Source organism: Dipodomys ordii, unplaced genomic scaffold (genome assembly GCF_000151885.1).
Source record: "Dipodomys ordii isolate 6190 unplaced genomic scaffold, Dord_2.0 Scaffold75, whole genome shotgun sequence".
In the NCBI taxonomy this organism is placed as follows: domain Eukaryota; kingdom Metazoa; phylum Chordata; class Mammalia; order Rodentia; family Heteromyidae; genus Dipodomys; species Dipodomys ordii.
The window spans coordinates 1,159,356-1,175,001 of NW_012267291.1; the positions used below are offsets into that span (position 1 = coordinate 1,159,356).

General features: G+C 44.7%; 1 protein-coding gene across 2 annotated transcripts in view; it reads right to left on the bottom strand.

The window, feature by feature from the left end:
• Window positions 1–6,706: 6,706 nt before the first annotated feature.
• The window catches only part of Gnas (GNAS complex locus), a 76,323-nt gene continuing 67,383 nt past the window's right edge, over window positions 6,707–15,646 (bottom strand). For both annotated transcript variants that reach the window (XM_013024335.1, XM_013024336.1), the window contains 10 exons: window positions 12,415–12,469; window positions 12,209–12,328; window positions 10,693–10,790; window positions 8,440–8,494; window positions 8,271–8,344; window positions 8,102–8,160; window positions 7,886–8,006; window positions 7,663–7,793; window positions 7,347–7,414; window positions 6,707–7,226 (listed from right to left, as the gene is read on the bottom strand). In XM_013024335.1, coding sequence (XP_012879789.1) covers window positions 7,080–7,226; window positions 7,347–7,414; window positions 7,663–7,793; window positions 7,886–8,006; window positions 8,102–8,160; window positions 8,271–8,344; window positions 8,440–8,494; window positions 10,693–10,790; window positions 12,209–12,328; window positions 12,415–12,469 — 928 coding nt within the window. In that variant the 3' untranslated portion in view covers window positions 6,707–7,079. The remainder of the gene's footprint in view (window positions 7,227–7,346; window positions 7,415–7,662; window positions 7,794–7,885; window positions 8,007–8,101; window positions 8,161–8,270; window positions 8,345–8,439; window positions 8,495–10,692; window positions 10,791–12,208; window positions 12,329–12,414; window positions 12,470–15,646) is intronic.

A 15,646-nucleotide genomic window follows, 5' to 3' on the forward strand; every position in this document is an offset into this window, starting at 1 on the left:
TTCTTTCTTTCTTTCTTTCTTTCTTTCTTTCTTTCTTTCTTTCTTTCTTTCTTTCTTTCTTTCTTTCTTTCTTTCTTTCTTTCTTTCTTTTTTGTCTTTCTGTGCTGGTCCTGGGCTTGAACTCTGGGCCTGGGTGTCATCCCTTAGCTTTCTTACTCAGGTTAGTACCCTGTCACTTCCATATTTGGGGTAGTTTAGTGGGGATAAGAGTCCCACTGACTTTCTTACCCAGGGGGCTTCAAACCACAATCCTCAGATCTCAGCCTTCTGAGTAGCTAACATCACAGGTGTGAGCCACTGGTGACCCAATGACAAATAATTCCTTGAACAACTAAATTGTAAAGGAAAGATATGGGAGTCAGGGGGCATTTGAGGCACTAAAGTAGACTTGAGAGGTTTTGAAGCACTGCACCAGTCACTTCTCCAAGCTTCAGTGGCCTCATGTTCCAGAAACTTCATCTTTCATATGCTGAGTTTTGCTTGATGAACTTGTAACTTGTTTGCTAAAACCTCTCCTTTTTTATTTTTCTGTGGAATTTTTTGGGAGGGGGATTATAACATTAAATTATCAAGAAGAAAAGACAGTTTTACCTCTGCCTTTCCAATTCTCAGGCTGCTAACTGCTTTCTTTTGTTTTTTGAATTGGCTTACCAAGCTAATACAACTGAAAAAACATACTATAGTAACAGTATATAATAATTGCACGTCGTATGAGGAATCTTTTTCTTTCTTATTTCTGACATTTGTAGAAAAGCTTTTGAGGTTACTTATTAATTAAAAACTTTAACTTTGTAGATTTCATACATATGTATGTTATATACATGGATACATGGTATACATAGAATATATTAGAAAAGCATTCATTAATACTTTATTGGATTTCTAAAATATAAATCTTACGTTTGGCAAATCTTACTATATTTGCAAATATCAAGCCAACCTTGAATTCCTAGACTAAATTTTCTTTGAATATAATGTGCTATATTTTCTTTTAGTTTGTTTGTTTGATTGTTTATTTAGCCAAGGTCTCCCTATATATTCTAGGCTGGCATTAAATTGTATATCATCTTTATTTCAGTCTCTATAGTGCTAGGACTACAGGCATGTACTACCATGCTCAGCTTGAAAAATTATTTGTCATATCACCATATTAGATTCTGTTTGCTTATATTTTATATTTGCATTGGCATTCCTGGGGTGCTTCCTTTGTGACCCAATCTTTGGATTCAATCTTGGGCATGTTTTGGAGTCAATGTTATATTTACTTCATAAAAATAATCTTAGGGGCTGGGAATGTGGCCTAGTGGTAGAGTGCTTGCCTAGCACGCATGAAGCCCTGGGTTCAATTCCGCAGTACCACATAAATAGAAAAAGCCAGAAGTGGTGCTGTGGCTCATGTGGTAGAGTGCTAGCCTTGAGCAAATGAAACTCAGGGACAGTGCCCAGATCCTGAGTTCCAGCCCTATGACTGGTAAAAATAAAAAAATAAAAAATAATAAACTCAGTGTCTCATTTTACTAAACTCTTGCAAAATCTAAGTAGGACTGGGATTCATCTGACCTTTCAGGGCTTAGTAGAATTCCCTGTAAAACCATCTGGGCCTGGTGCCTTTTAAAATTTTCTTTATTTAAAAAAATTTAAAATATAGATACAGAAAAGAACATAAATTATAGGTGTATAGCTCAATGCAAGTGGGCTGTGTTTAATCAGCCTTTAGAATAAGAACAGAAGCTTCTTAGTGCCTCAGCATTAACTTGCACATTTCTTTTATTCCAACACAAGTCTAGAGCCTATTTGTTATGGAGCTCTGACCATGCTCCATTTTTCTTTTTCCTGATAATCGATTTGTTCTGATTTATGTCTCTGCTGTGGTTAACTTTGTAAAGCAGCATTTTTCTGGATAATAAACTGTTTCTTCATGTCTTTTAAATTGTGCAAATTCGTCTTTTAGATTTTGAAAGCATGTTGTTTTTGTTTTTATATGTTGCCATCTCTAATCCCTAGTACTGTATGTCCTGGATGTTTCCTGAGGCTCCATCAGAAGTGCACATAGTATGAGCTCAGAAGCCCCTCTGTGGACTGAGTATTATGGAATGCACAGTGGGACCTCAGAAGTGTTACTGGGAGTCTGTTTGTAGTTAGCTAGCTGGCTTTTGAACTGTCTAGGTGTGTATGTGCATTTCACATGGCAGGGAGTGAACGGAAGGACATCTAAGAATGATACAAAAGAGTCACTTGGCTGGGTTGTGTGCTTCCTCTTCCTTCTGTTCTTGGCGATCACACAGCAGTGAGAGAAGAGCCAGGAGGGCTGTAAAGGCCTCTGCCTTTCTGTTCCCAGCAGCCACCAACTCCAGCGTCTCTGAGCAGTAAGAATCAAACCTTCTGCCTGTTATTTGTAGCTGAATGCATTCCTGATCAACACATTAAATAAGGTAGGAAAGCCCAGAAAACTAATTGTTCACAGTATACAAATGTTTAAATGCAAAAATAAATTATCCTAGAGACTCAAAGTTCTGTTCCAAAATAGGAACCTAGGAAATAATAACTTGCATTGGCTGCTTATTGCAACACCTTTTGTATAACCCTCATTAAACATGTAGTTTGGGAATCAAAGTATATTAATGCACATATGGAAATATCAGTGAAACCCCTTTGTATAGAATAATAAAATATATAGATTAAAGTAAAAATATAGGTTGATAAAGTTAAAAAAAGAAATATGATTTGCATAAATTATGATAAGCAGAACTGACCTTTTTTGAGTTTAAGTTCACATCTACACAATAAGATAGGGCCTTGAACAATTGAATGAGAGGCTGGTGATGTGGCTCAAGTAGTAGAGCACCTGCCTTGAAAACAGGGAAGCCTGAGTTCAAAACCTTATGCTGCAAAAAAAAAAAAATAAGATTAGATGAGAAAGGAGACAGAACAGTATATGGTCCATGGTAAAGTGCTTCTTTATAAACATTCACTAATATGTTTTAATAATTAACAACTATAATAACGATCTTAACCACTAGTACTTGGATGGCTTACTCTTTTGCATTCACTTAAAATTTAAAACTTTGGGGACTGGAGCGGTGGCTCAGTGGTAGAGTGCTTGCCTCGCATACATGAGGCCCTGGGTTCGATTCCTCAGCACCACATAAGCAGAAAAAGCCAAAAGTGGTGCTGTGGCTCAAGTGGTAGACCGCTCGCCTTGAGCTGAAGGGTTGAGGGACAGTGCCCAGGTGGAGAGTTCAGGCCCCACAACCGACTGAAAAAAAAAATTAAAACTTTGCCACCTCAGGAGGGCCTCCTTCCCAAATATCTCCCACTCCTCTCCACCCCTCTCCTATTCACTGCCTCTGAGGCCTGGCTTCCCCCTGTCAGTCCTTTGGTTATTTATTTGATGAGTTGAGTCTCCCCTGATAGAAGAAACCCTCTTGAGAGCTGCACTCCTAGTGACTGGCCAAGGCTGCAAATCTGTTCAATGAAAAGATGGTTCAAACCATTGCAGAGACCATTTATAAGGCAATGTGTTAACATAGCCCATGTAGATGTAGCCCTCTCTTTGGGGATAATTTTGTCCAAATTTGAGTAAAAATAGAGACTTTGAGGCCCCCCCCAGGCTTACCATTATGTCTCATTCTCCAAAAGGTCCATGATTAGTCACTAGTAATATGTGGCTTACACCTTAATAAAGTGTGTCACAAGCCTGGCGCCCGTGGCTCACACCTGTCATCCTAGCTTCTCAGGAGGCTGAGATCTGAGGATCATGGTTCAAAGCCAGTCTGGGCAGCAAACTCTGTGAGACTCATCTTCAATAAACCACTAGAAACCTGGAAGTGGTGTACCCAGGCCCAGAGTTCAATTCCCACAACTACCAAGAAAAATAAAATTTTAAAAAATGGTTTTGTGTTTAAATGGTTTTGTGTTTAACTTCAGCTTTCCCATTTAAAAAAATGGGTCTTGTAGTCAAAGATTTAGATGAAACGCCATAATTTTTGCTTTCTGAGGTTTCTGTAATTTAGACTTCAAAATAGCTCCTTCAAGTTATGTTTGGTTCTGGGGCAAAGGGAAAAGGGAAACAAAAATGTGTTTTCAGATAGCTGGACTGGACTCAGACACACTGAATGACCATAGGGTCGATGTGACAAAGCCCAGGACCCAGGGAGGGAGGGGGCAGGAGTATGTCTAAGGCTGTGCTCTGAGGGAAGAGGCCCGCACCCTCCTACCGGATATGGAATCCCATGATGCCCTGCAGGATTTCCCTTTGGGGTCACAGGTCCTGGCCTCCTGACAACTGGCATCACGGTGAAACACCAGAAAATCTTTTCCTGCCTTCCTGCCTCTTCTAAGACAGCAGTGTCCTCAGTGGTCAAGCAGTCAGAGGTCTTGGCGCTCTGAGTCGGAAGCCATGCTTCCTGGGGCCTCTCTAGGCTTCTGTTCCACCTTGGTAAAATGGCAGCAACAGCTGACTCTATCTCACTGGGCAGAAAATGAGACACAGAAGAGGAGGTGCCTGATGGCTGTCACTGTTTTACCCTTCTTCTGTTAGCAGTGTCCTTACCAGCTTACCGGACATCATTTTGCCTGTGGCCCGAGATTTTTTTCTTCATTTGACAAGATATTTGGCTAATGCTTTGACAATCTTAGATGTTTTTACTCAGAGGTGGTTCCAGAATGATTGTGTAGTAAGGGCTGACAGATAGCCACCGTGGAAAATGAGGGTGGTTCAACCTCCGCTTTCTGGTCAACATGGCCTTTAGGGGTACAGTGCCCTGACCTTGTAATTTCTAGTGATTGGTGCAGGCCAGGTTTTAGTTAGTTGTCTTTATTTGGAAGCCAAGAAGCATTGTGGGAATCTGTGGACTGATCTTTGGCTATTTCCCAAGGAAGGCCTCATTTTCACTGGTATTGTGTGTTAATGGTAGTGGGGGGTGCTTTGAAGGATAGTGGGACTTTGCGGGATGGCACTCTGGCTATTTGCATAACAAGACTCTTCTTAAGGGGATTACCTGTTTATTGGGGGGATACTGAGGGGTAATGGTCTTTGTGGACTGGCCTTCTGGCTATTTGCATAACAAGGCTTCATTTTTCCTTAGATTAAGTGTATTGGGGGGACTTTGGGAGGGCCATGAGTGGTTGTGGGCTTGCATAGCAAGACCCCGCTTTACTGTGGTTGGGTTTATGAGAGGAACTTTTAGGGGTCTGATTTTTGTGGGCTGGCCCTCTGGGTGTTTGCATAGCAAGGCCCCATTTTGATTGTTATTGTGTGTGAATGGTAGGGCGGTGCTTTGGAGGATCCCGGGCTTGCATAGCAAGACTATTCTTCCTGGGATTTCCTGTTCATTGGAGGGATGCGGAGGGGTTATGGTCTTAGTGGTCCTCTGGGTATTTGCACATTAAGGCCCCATTTTGACTGCGTTTATTGGGCACCTTTGGAGGACTGTGGGGCTTTGTGGGCTGGCCTTTGGCTATTTGGGTAACAAGGCCTCATTTTTATTTAGATTAGGTGTATTGGGAACTTTGATGGGGTTATGGGTCTGGGGGGTGCTTCTGGCTATTTGTGTAGCAAGGCCTGATTTTTACTGAGATTTGTGTGTTTCTTGTGGGAATTTTGGAGGATTGTGGGACTCTGGGTGGGTTCTCTGGCCATTTGCATAGCAAAGCCACACTTTACTGGGATTGTGTTTACGGGGCAGACTGTGGGAGGACTGTGGGACTCTGGACTGGCTATATTGCTGTCTGCATAGCAAGACCCTACTTTACTGGGATTTCCTGTGTGTCAGGGGGATGGGGAGGGGTACGTTGGCCTTCTGGGTATTTGTACAGCAAGGCCCCATTTGTGTTTATTGGGGATGTAGGGGGGTTATGGGCCTTTGTGGGCTGGCCTTCTGGCGATTTGCATATCAGATCCTTTATACTAAGATTGTACACCTATTTGGGGAGGGTCTTTGGGAGATTCTGGTTATCAGATTCAAGCCATATTCCAACTGGGGTTAATATGGGGCCCATGAGTGCCGACTACCTCCACCCCCCAGTGATGAAATTTCATTTGTATTTCTTTATGAGCGATGTTCTGTATCTTCTGAGACATTAGCTACTTGACGTTTAGCATATTCCATATTTCCTACTCTTCCCATTTTCTAGTTTTGCTTGTTAATTCCTAAGAACTCTGTTTACTTGTTACTTTTACCCAACTCCCTCCCCATTTTTAGAAGTGTGATTTTTATGCAATCCCCCCCCCCCGCTCAGCCCCCTTTATTGTACATGGGAAAAACATATTAACCTCATTTTGGTGTGTGGCGGGCCTAGTGTAGAGATGGTCTTGAAATCATTTCTTGAACAGGCCCATCCTCCTCCCACCCATGGAAATCTCTCCACCTATTTCAGTCCATATCCTCTAACAAATACTTCAACATTTTGAGGGTGGGCAGGTAAACAGGAATGTGTGAGATGATGTAATGATAGTGTAGGTTGGTTACCAACCCTTGGCTAAAACAGGGCAACAATAACCAAAAGGCAGGGCTAGTTAAGGAACAAGGGGAACAGGGGCTGCTGGCCGAGGGTTTACATCACCAGAAACATACTTTGCACCACAAATACCATAAGGGGCTTTATCTGGACATGGGGCTTCTCAAGTCTTGATGAAGGACCAATAAACCATGCCCATGGACAGCGGGAGCTGGTTTGGAACTGCGAGCAATGCACAGAGTCCCAACATTCTTTGCTCACATTTAATTTTTATTTTGATTTTTTGAATGCTGCACAACACAATATTTATTTCATTTGTTTCATTTGTTTCATTTATTTCTTTATTTCTGTTTGCTGCTGTTATTTATTTACTGAAAGAGAAGAGGGAACTTTTGTGGCCTTTTTCTTTTTCTTTTTTATCTGTAGGCCGCCTTAAGCTTTCTAAATTTGGAACATCTAAGCAAGCTGAAGGGAAAAGGGGGTTTCGCAAAATCACTTGGGGGAAAGGAAAGGTTGCTTTGTTAGTCATGCCCTATGGTGGGTGACTAACTGCGTGCACAGTTGCGTTTCACTTTTAATTAATTGTGCTTAAGGCTGTAATTAAATTTGGGGTTCCCTTCTTAGAGCAGCTCATACTGGCGGAGGTGCATGCGCTGGATGATGTCACGGCAGTCGTTGAACACGCGGCGGATGTTCTCGGTGTCCACAGCGCAGGTGAAGTGAGGGTAGCAGTAGTGGCGCCCATCTCCACTGGCAGTGCTGATTCTCTGTGGGCAGACAACAGTGCTGGTCAGAGACCCGCTCGACCCTTGGCACCCCACAGCCAGCCCACCGGGGACCAAACAGCTTCATCCTTACACTTAGAATGTAAGATAAGCGTGACTCACCAGAAACTCATCTCGAATGAAGTACTTGGCCCGGGTCACGCGTGGGTCCTCTCCGGGCTCGGGAGTCGCTGCGAAGGATGCAAATATTTTATTAAGGCAGTTAATAAAGGTCCCTTAAGTTCTCAGAACTCCCGATTTCTCCATATGAAAATAAAGAAAGGTAAGTTTGCCTAGCTTCCCCTATGGATCTTTTCTGGTATGGTAGTGAGGGGAAGGGTGGGCACTTTCAGCCCAACCATTTGCAAAAAGGCCCACATGAATGAAGAGCCCCCTCCCCCCACACTCCCTGCCCCCACCATGAGCAAGCCCTCCATACCATCCTCAGGAGTGGTGTAGCGAGCGAACTCTGGAAAGTAGTCCTCAATCTTCGATTTTCCAGCGAGGACTTTCTCAGCAAGCAGATCTTGCTTGTTGAGGAACAGAATCACAGAGATGGTGCGCAGCCATCTAGTGAGAGAGAGAGGGAGGCAGGCTTAATGCTCAGGAAGAGTGCAGGCTGAGGCCTTGGGAGGCTGGGTGGGGGCAGGCTGGGCACACACCTGTTGTTCCAGATGCTCTTGAAGAGGTTCAGAGCCTCCTGCAGGCGGTTGGTCTGGTTGTCCTCCCGAATGACCATGTTGTAGCTGCTGCTGGCCACCACGAAGATGATGGCAGTCACATCTAAAACACAAGGAAGCGAAGGCAGGGAGTGTGAGGAGCAGAAACAATCACCCCCATGACAGAAGCACACGTTCTTAAGGCTGCTGAGAACACACCATTGAAGCACTGGATCCACTTGCGGCGCTCATCGCGCTGGCCGCCCACATCGAACATGCTGGAAGAGAGGAGAGTAGCCTGGTTACTGCAAAGGGTCTGCCACCAACCCCTCGAGGGACAGCAAGACACCACGGTGTCTGTTTGGTAAAAGCTGAAGCATTCACTTACTGGAAGTTGACTTTGTCCACCTGGAACTTGGTCTCAAAGATTCCAGAGGTCAGGACACGGCAGCGGAGCAGGTCCTACAACAAGGGGCGGGGGTCAGTGGCTCTCACCAGAGACAACCAAAACAGTCACGATGGCAGTGTGGACAGAGGGTACCGTCCCCTAACTATACCTGGTCGCTCGGCACGTAGTCGGCCTGCTTGATCACATCAATCTTGTCCAGGAAACTGGGAGAAAAAAGACACATGGTGGTGTTCAGGGCTCATGCCAATGGGCCCACGAGAAATGATTGTCCCAGGGAAAGAATAAACAGCCCAGGTTGGTGACAGGGCTTAAAAAACAACAAAACAGAGCAAGGACCCCAAAACCAGTGAGATCCCTGCCATTTGGTAATAACTGACCAAAAAAGCTTTTAATTGTCAAAGTACCTGGCTTTGGCTACAAGGGCGAATAGTGCATGTGTGTGTTAGGGAATGGAAGTGATGAATGAAAAGACGTAGCACGAAGGCCCGCGGCCCCCCAGCACTGCATAGGAGGCACACACCAGTTTAAAACATCTCGCCTGTGTTGCTAGACACAGAGGTAAGAAAGTTAACTTTTGTTAAGACTGGAAAATTAATAGGAATGTAAAAGTTTGGCTTTTTTTTGTGTGGGGGGGAGGTAGGAATATATTTTAAAAGTGGGCTTATCAGAAAAGAAAATCACAAGAGGACAAAAAGTCTAAAGAAACCCCGAAGTTTTTGTGTTTTCTCCCCCCCCTCCTCTTTCCCTTTCCTTTCTACCAGTTCCGAGTTAGTCTGGCTTAGAGGATACACTAACTTGCCCAATCAATCTTACATTACAGCACTGGGTCCAGAAATAGCTCCTAGCCACCCTGGCCTCCCGCGGGTTGCCATGGCGACAGAACCACAATTCTATAAATAGATCCTCAGCACCAAATCTTGTGAGGAGACATCTGGAGCCGGGCCAGCCAAACTCCAGCTCAACAAATAAAAATAGGCAGCTGAAGAAATGGGCAGGACACCAGCACCTCTACTCCACCATACAGGCGGTTAAACCAGAACCGTGCTGGTCACTGCTAACACAGGGCTGCCTGAGCCATCCAGTTAAGGAAGACATTTTTAAAAGTTGGAAAGTTATGTGGATCTCTTTTCTAAGTTTTCTTAAAACTTAGTAAGTTTGTGCTTTTAAAAAAGTTTCAGGAGTGATGTTGTACTGCTTTAGAAAAAAAGAAAAAAAAAGCCTCAAAACTTTTTAAATGGTGTGACCAAAACCAAATAAATAACCCTGTTCAAATGACTGTTAATTAATGAAACTTTTAGCTGCTAGTTACAGGGTGGAGTGGGGTGGAGTGGCCAAAGGCACCTAATCTTGTACCTGTACTCAACTCCTGACTTGGATCCAAAACACAAACGCCAAACAATTGCAGGATTTCCATCTGTTTGGTGTTACTATAATTAGTGTTCGGACTTTTGAGAAAACCAGGGACTTGGTTCAAGGAGTGGGGGCTGTTTTGCTGTTCCTTGAGAGAATCCACTCAACGTGGCCTGCATATTCAACTGTAAGGGATTTATGTGGGTGACACTAAATGTCCTATGGAAAAGCAGAGCCAAGGAAAGATAACCTGAGGATTTCACTAGGACACTGGAGATAAGCTCCAATGCCCCCTTCTCCTCCTCCTCCTCCTCCTCCTCTCCAGACACCTCCCCTGCAGTGGCTCAGCGAGTTGCTTTGTACCTCAGGATGGCATCAGCAAACACATTTTTTTTTAATGGCTCAGACCACCATATGCTTGCTTTCCTGTATACAGGATGAGGGAGGTTGTAAAGTATTTAAAAGGCACGTTCACAGCAGGGCAGTGATGTCCCTTGAAGAGATGGGGAAGGGTGTCAGGGATCCCTAGGGAAAGGTGTGTAGTAGCTCAGGTATCAGGTTAGAGGCATGAACTAAAAATCTGTTCTTTCAATCTTTTTTTGCCTTCTTGGTTACAGCACTCTTCAGTGAGCTGGCCTACGTCTACAGCGGTGTCAGAGTAAGGTGTCTTCCATTGTCCCTGCAGGCCTCACCTGGCCTCCTCCCAGGTAACACTTCTGTTTGGAAATACCCCATCCTGTACTGAGTTGCCTATGTGTTTTTATCTCTCCCGCTCTTCTCCACTAGGTTTTTAAATCCCAGCAATGAACTAGAATTGTTTTACATTTCCCTAAGTGTGAGAACTGCTCTGTTTCTCCCAGGTCATTCATTGCAATTAATTACTTTGAGCTCATTCATTATGAGCATCATTTTGTTGCAAGTAACAGGTATTAATTGTTCCTATCAAAGAGTGCCACTGTTCTAAAAAGTGCAATCGTGGGTTGTGAAATAAGTGCATCAGATCCGAACACTCTCACTGCTAGTGGGATGGGGGGGCAGCGAGGCTACTCACTACTGGGCACAGTCAATCAGCTGGTACTCATTGGAGCGCTCGTAGCAGGCACGCACTCCCTCATCCTCCCACAGAGCCTTGGCATGCTCATAGAATTCCTGAAAGGGAAGCAAGAAAGAAAGTTTAGAGGAAGTCGTGAGCATACACCAAATCAGAAACACTGTTACTTGAACTGTGGGGTTCCAAAGGGGGTGAGGGCATCTGGCAAGTGAATGCTCACAAGGCTGTTTCATTCCCATTTTCCTTCCATGATGAACTACTGGTCTTAGGAAGCTTTTTCTGTTATTTGTTGGGTGTGGGGGGTGAGAAGGGATAAACTACTAAGTTATTTACTTATTATTGCAGAAGTTTACATAGGAAGGATATCAATATTAGGAGAATATGGCAATAAATAATTCAGCCTGTGAAAACAAAAGAAACTTTATAGGTCAAAGGTACTGGGCTAATTTTCCTTCTAGGAAAGTATGAATTTTAACTAAAATGATGCTGGTGAACTGCAAGTAGGAACATAAAAAGTTCAGGTATTGGGAGGTGGAGGGACCTGTAGCACTGGGACAGGTGACTGCTTGGGTGTATTTGGAGTAACAGTCTGAAATTTTATTGTGTCCCATTATGGATACAGAATGAGAAAGGCCGTGTCTTGAATTTGTTTTCATTAACTGCTAGTTTAAAGAAAAATTTATGTACCCAGATAATTTCCCTGAGAAGTTTGCAGCCAAATTTGTTTAAAATACACAAACAGAATTCCCACGAAAGGCAACAATAACTCATTGTTTCAGCTGGAGACAAATCTCTTCCTCCTAGGTCTAGGCATGTCTTTCTACCCTGCTTCCTGGTCCCCCTCTTATAAGCCCTTTCTCCCCCATAAAGGGGCCCAAATGTATATGCTTGGGTTTGAGCAGCTCTACATTCCTTAAAAAGTCCTTTATGAAGCCGATAGGTGTTTGTCAACTGTTTACCATGCACCCTTGTCCAGGGTATAGAGCAGAAGGCCTTATTTTCCATAATGCTCTGCTCAGTTTTGATGTTTATGTTGATTATCCTATAGGTATTTCTTTGGTAATTTTAAACAGTGAGAAAAGGTTTTCATTTGTCCTTAAGGAAGGACTGACTTTAGGAAAACCTTCATCAAGGTCAGAAGGTAAAGGATTAAGGTTAAGATTGTCCCCCATGGGCACAGCGTTTACTACACCCTACTATGGAGGAGGGACAAACGAAACAGTCAGAATTTAGGGCTTTTTTTCCCTTCATAAAAATCTACAATCAAACCAAGTGAGAACTGTACTACAAAGTGTAATGGCTATGTGTGGAGTGGCTAAGATTTACAAGGGGCAACAGGATTCATCCATCTTGAACCAAGCCCTGATGCCATTCGTTGGTTACAGTTCTGTATGGAATTAGCCTATTAAGTCTGAGTATCATGATGTCCCTTGTCCCAGGGTCAGGGGGAGAGGGTCGTGTTATTTATGGCGGAGGTGGGAGGGGCAGTGCCACCCAGGAGAGGGGTGTGGCTTACAGGTGGGAAGTCAAAGTCAGGCACGTTCATCACGCTCAGAATGTAGTCCACTCTGAACTGGTTCTCGGGGTTGGCCAGCTCCACAGGGGGCACCAGGTTGCTCATGGCGGCCACAATGGTCTGAAATGATTGTCAGTTAGTCAGGGGGACGCACAGTGTGGGGGCGGGGAGGGACTAAAGACAGAGCGCAGGGGCTGGGCACATACTTCAATCGCCTCCTTCAGGTTGTTTTTGATGTCCTGCACTTTGGTGGCCTTCTCACTACAGTGGAATTGAAAAGAAAAGAAAATCATATTGCACCCTGTCACCCGGGAATGTCACTAATCAAGGTTCGACAACTAAAAAGCATAGTATTCTGTTCTTCAAGGGGTTGTGGGTTCCGATCTGTGTGGATTGGAGGCACCCGGATAAATTACAGCCTCCCAAACATGTCTTGCAGACATGCCTGATTTTTGGGGGGGTGGAGGGGGGGGAGCGGGCAGCAGATTAGCAAATTGGCCCTGAGATCATGACGACTGTACCAGAAGCTGCACCTGGCTCATCTGCTCTTCCTGATGTGATGTCATTGGATGGGAGGGAGGTCCCCTTCTGAGGGGGCTTCTACCTGACCCTCAGCAGCACTTGGGGGGTGGAGTAGGGGTGGGGCTAGGGGTCATAACAAGGCAGATGAGGTTTGAGACTCTCTGGGTTGCTAATTTGCATACCGAGAGCCAGCCAGTGGCAGTGACGGTGTTAACTGCAGCCTCCAGGGCGCTGCACCTTCATGTATTTATTTGTGGCCCCCTTATATATTTATTATTTATTTAAGAACCTATGTCTGTCACAGGGAGATGATGTTCGTATTTATTTGTGGCCCCCTTATATATTTATTATTTATTTAAGAACCTATGTCTGTCACAGGGAGATGATGTTCTGGGTGCTGCAGCTGGCAGTATTTCTAGTTTGCCGTGTTAATGCACACCAATGGGAACAGGAATAAAATTAAGACCCTGCCTTCCCAGTACTGGTGAGGGTGGGGTCAGGTCCCCGTGGCAGGCTAGAGGTTTTGTTGCTTTTCCCTGGCTTTCAGTGTAGCACAGCACACAGCAGGGCTCATGATGTCACTCTGGAGTCACCTGTATGCAGGTACCATCACTGGTCCCACAGGTAAAGGCCATGACCTTTGGTTGCTAGGGTCCCTGGAGAGAATGTTCTTACATCCTAGGGACCCAGATACTGCAGGACTTTCTGAATCTGCCTTCATGACAGGCACAGGTGTGTGTGTGGGGGGAGGGGACAGAGCCCCCTCCTTATATGGGGTTACAGACTCTGTGTCTTGTCTAGCCCAAGGTGTGTGTTTGCGCGCCGCATGACGTCTGTTTTTAGTGGGGTGAAGGAGCTAGCACACACAGCACAGCTGGACCCCAGGACAGGACACATCACATGTGAAGGGTTAGGAAGGCATTGTAGCCCCACCTCAGAAGGGGAAGCTGAGGCTGAGTTAGTTACAGAGACAGACCTACCAGTGATGCTTGCTAATCCTCTGGGGACTGCTCTCTCAGTATTCTCCCAGCCCCCACTAGTCACAGTGGGGCAATCATAAATTAAATGAGCCCTGCAGGGTAGAGGACAGAAAACTAAGGCCAAAGAGATGCAAAGGAGGATGGACAGCAACCGCAGCCAGGCAGGGCAGCTACTGCTGTGGGGAGGCTGGAGGGGGGAGGGGTGTGCGCACCTGCCAACAGGTCCTCCCTCTGCCAGGGTTTTAGCAGGCCCTTGTTTTATAAAATGGACTGACTCCTTGGACACCATCTTTCCCATCAGATAAGGAGTGGCAAAGTTCAGGGGGCACCTCGTCCTGGGGAGGGGGGCAGATGTACCAAACAGGACTGTTTAAAGCACTCTCAACTAAGGACATTTGGGGAGTCCCAGGAATGGAGGCAAGCCTGGGAAGGGGTACACATCTGAAAGGAGTTTCGGGCCACCCAGGCCTATAAACCTGTTGTGGAAAGGGCTCATGACGCAGAGCCCCGGCCTAGTGGAACTCTTCCACTCGGGGCATGAGGAGGACACTAATCTCTGACATTATGTCATCTCCAGATGGTAGACTGAACTCGGTCATTTGGGAGTTACAATGAAAAGGACTCCTATCTTATGGCCCCAGTGTTCAGCCTCGATTTCTGAATTTCCCCAGAACCTCCTGTGACAAACCCACCCCTGCCACTAAAAGGGGGCCCATGTCTTTGGCACAGGGAGCCCCCAAGTCTGTTTTTAAGGTTTTGTAGAAAACTGAGGTATGACTGGGAACTCAATACCCAGCTCCACATTCGAGAGAAAAGTATTTCCAGAAGTGAGATTCTTTCATTCAGCTTGATATTTTGGTCTAAGTAGTAGTATGATAATTGGAAAACTTCCAGTCTTAAAATACGGATATTTTGAGAACGTGTTCAGTATTCATCTACGCATGCGGATAGGTGTGGGAGTATATCAAGTATAAAACAGCTAAAATAGAAATCTAAAGTCTAATTCGGGTGTGTCATACTAAAACATAAAACTCTTCCATTGAAGCAATTACTATGTAGATGGAGATGTTGTACTGGGGGCTGGCAGGTTCACCTCAATTGGAACTACAGCTTAATTAATTTAACAATGATTGTGAAATCCAGGGAAAACTCTGTAGATGTCTCTGAACTATGCAACAAAGGCAAAATATATGCCATTTGCCAGAATTCTAATTGACTAGGGCTGGGAGTGGAGCTGGAAGTAGTTTGGGGGTACTGCTGCCCCTCCTCCCTCCCTTCCTCCTCCAGAATATATAAAGGGTATTAGTGGGATTAATATATTGACATGCCCTGTCTCCCCCTCCCCCTCTCAGTTAGTGGCAGGGGAAGGCTGTGGTCATTATAGTTTCTGCTCTACACTTGGTCTTTGTGCTTGTGGGGACAGACAGACAAAAGAAGAGAAGACAGAAGACAGACGCAGGATACAGGAATTGCTGAAACATGCAGAGAATTTTTATTTATCACGATTGTTAATCCTTAGTTTTTACTTGTAGAACAGTCACAGAAAAACGTGCAGAAAAGGTGTTAGTGGGGTCCGAGGTTTTAGCACAACATCTAGTACACTGTAGGGTCGTTCATCAGTAAGGGCTTGCCATTGTTTCGGATGCCAGCTTTTGGTACAGTACTTTGTCAATCACTCATCTTTTGTATAGATGCCTTTTAGATTTCTGTTCTACTAGATTTGCCAATCAAGGATCTCTTTCTAGTTTTTGTGGGTGGGTTTTTGGGTTTGGGGTATGGTTTTATGGCATGTGTGTATGATTTTGGGGTGTTTTTTTTGGATTTTTGCTTTTTCTGATTTTTTTTTGTTTTTGTTTTTTTGTTTTTGCTTTTTCACTTATCCTTAAAGGTTAGGTCATAGGTAAATAGGGTAGGGGCCCATCCCTCCTCCCCCCTC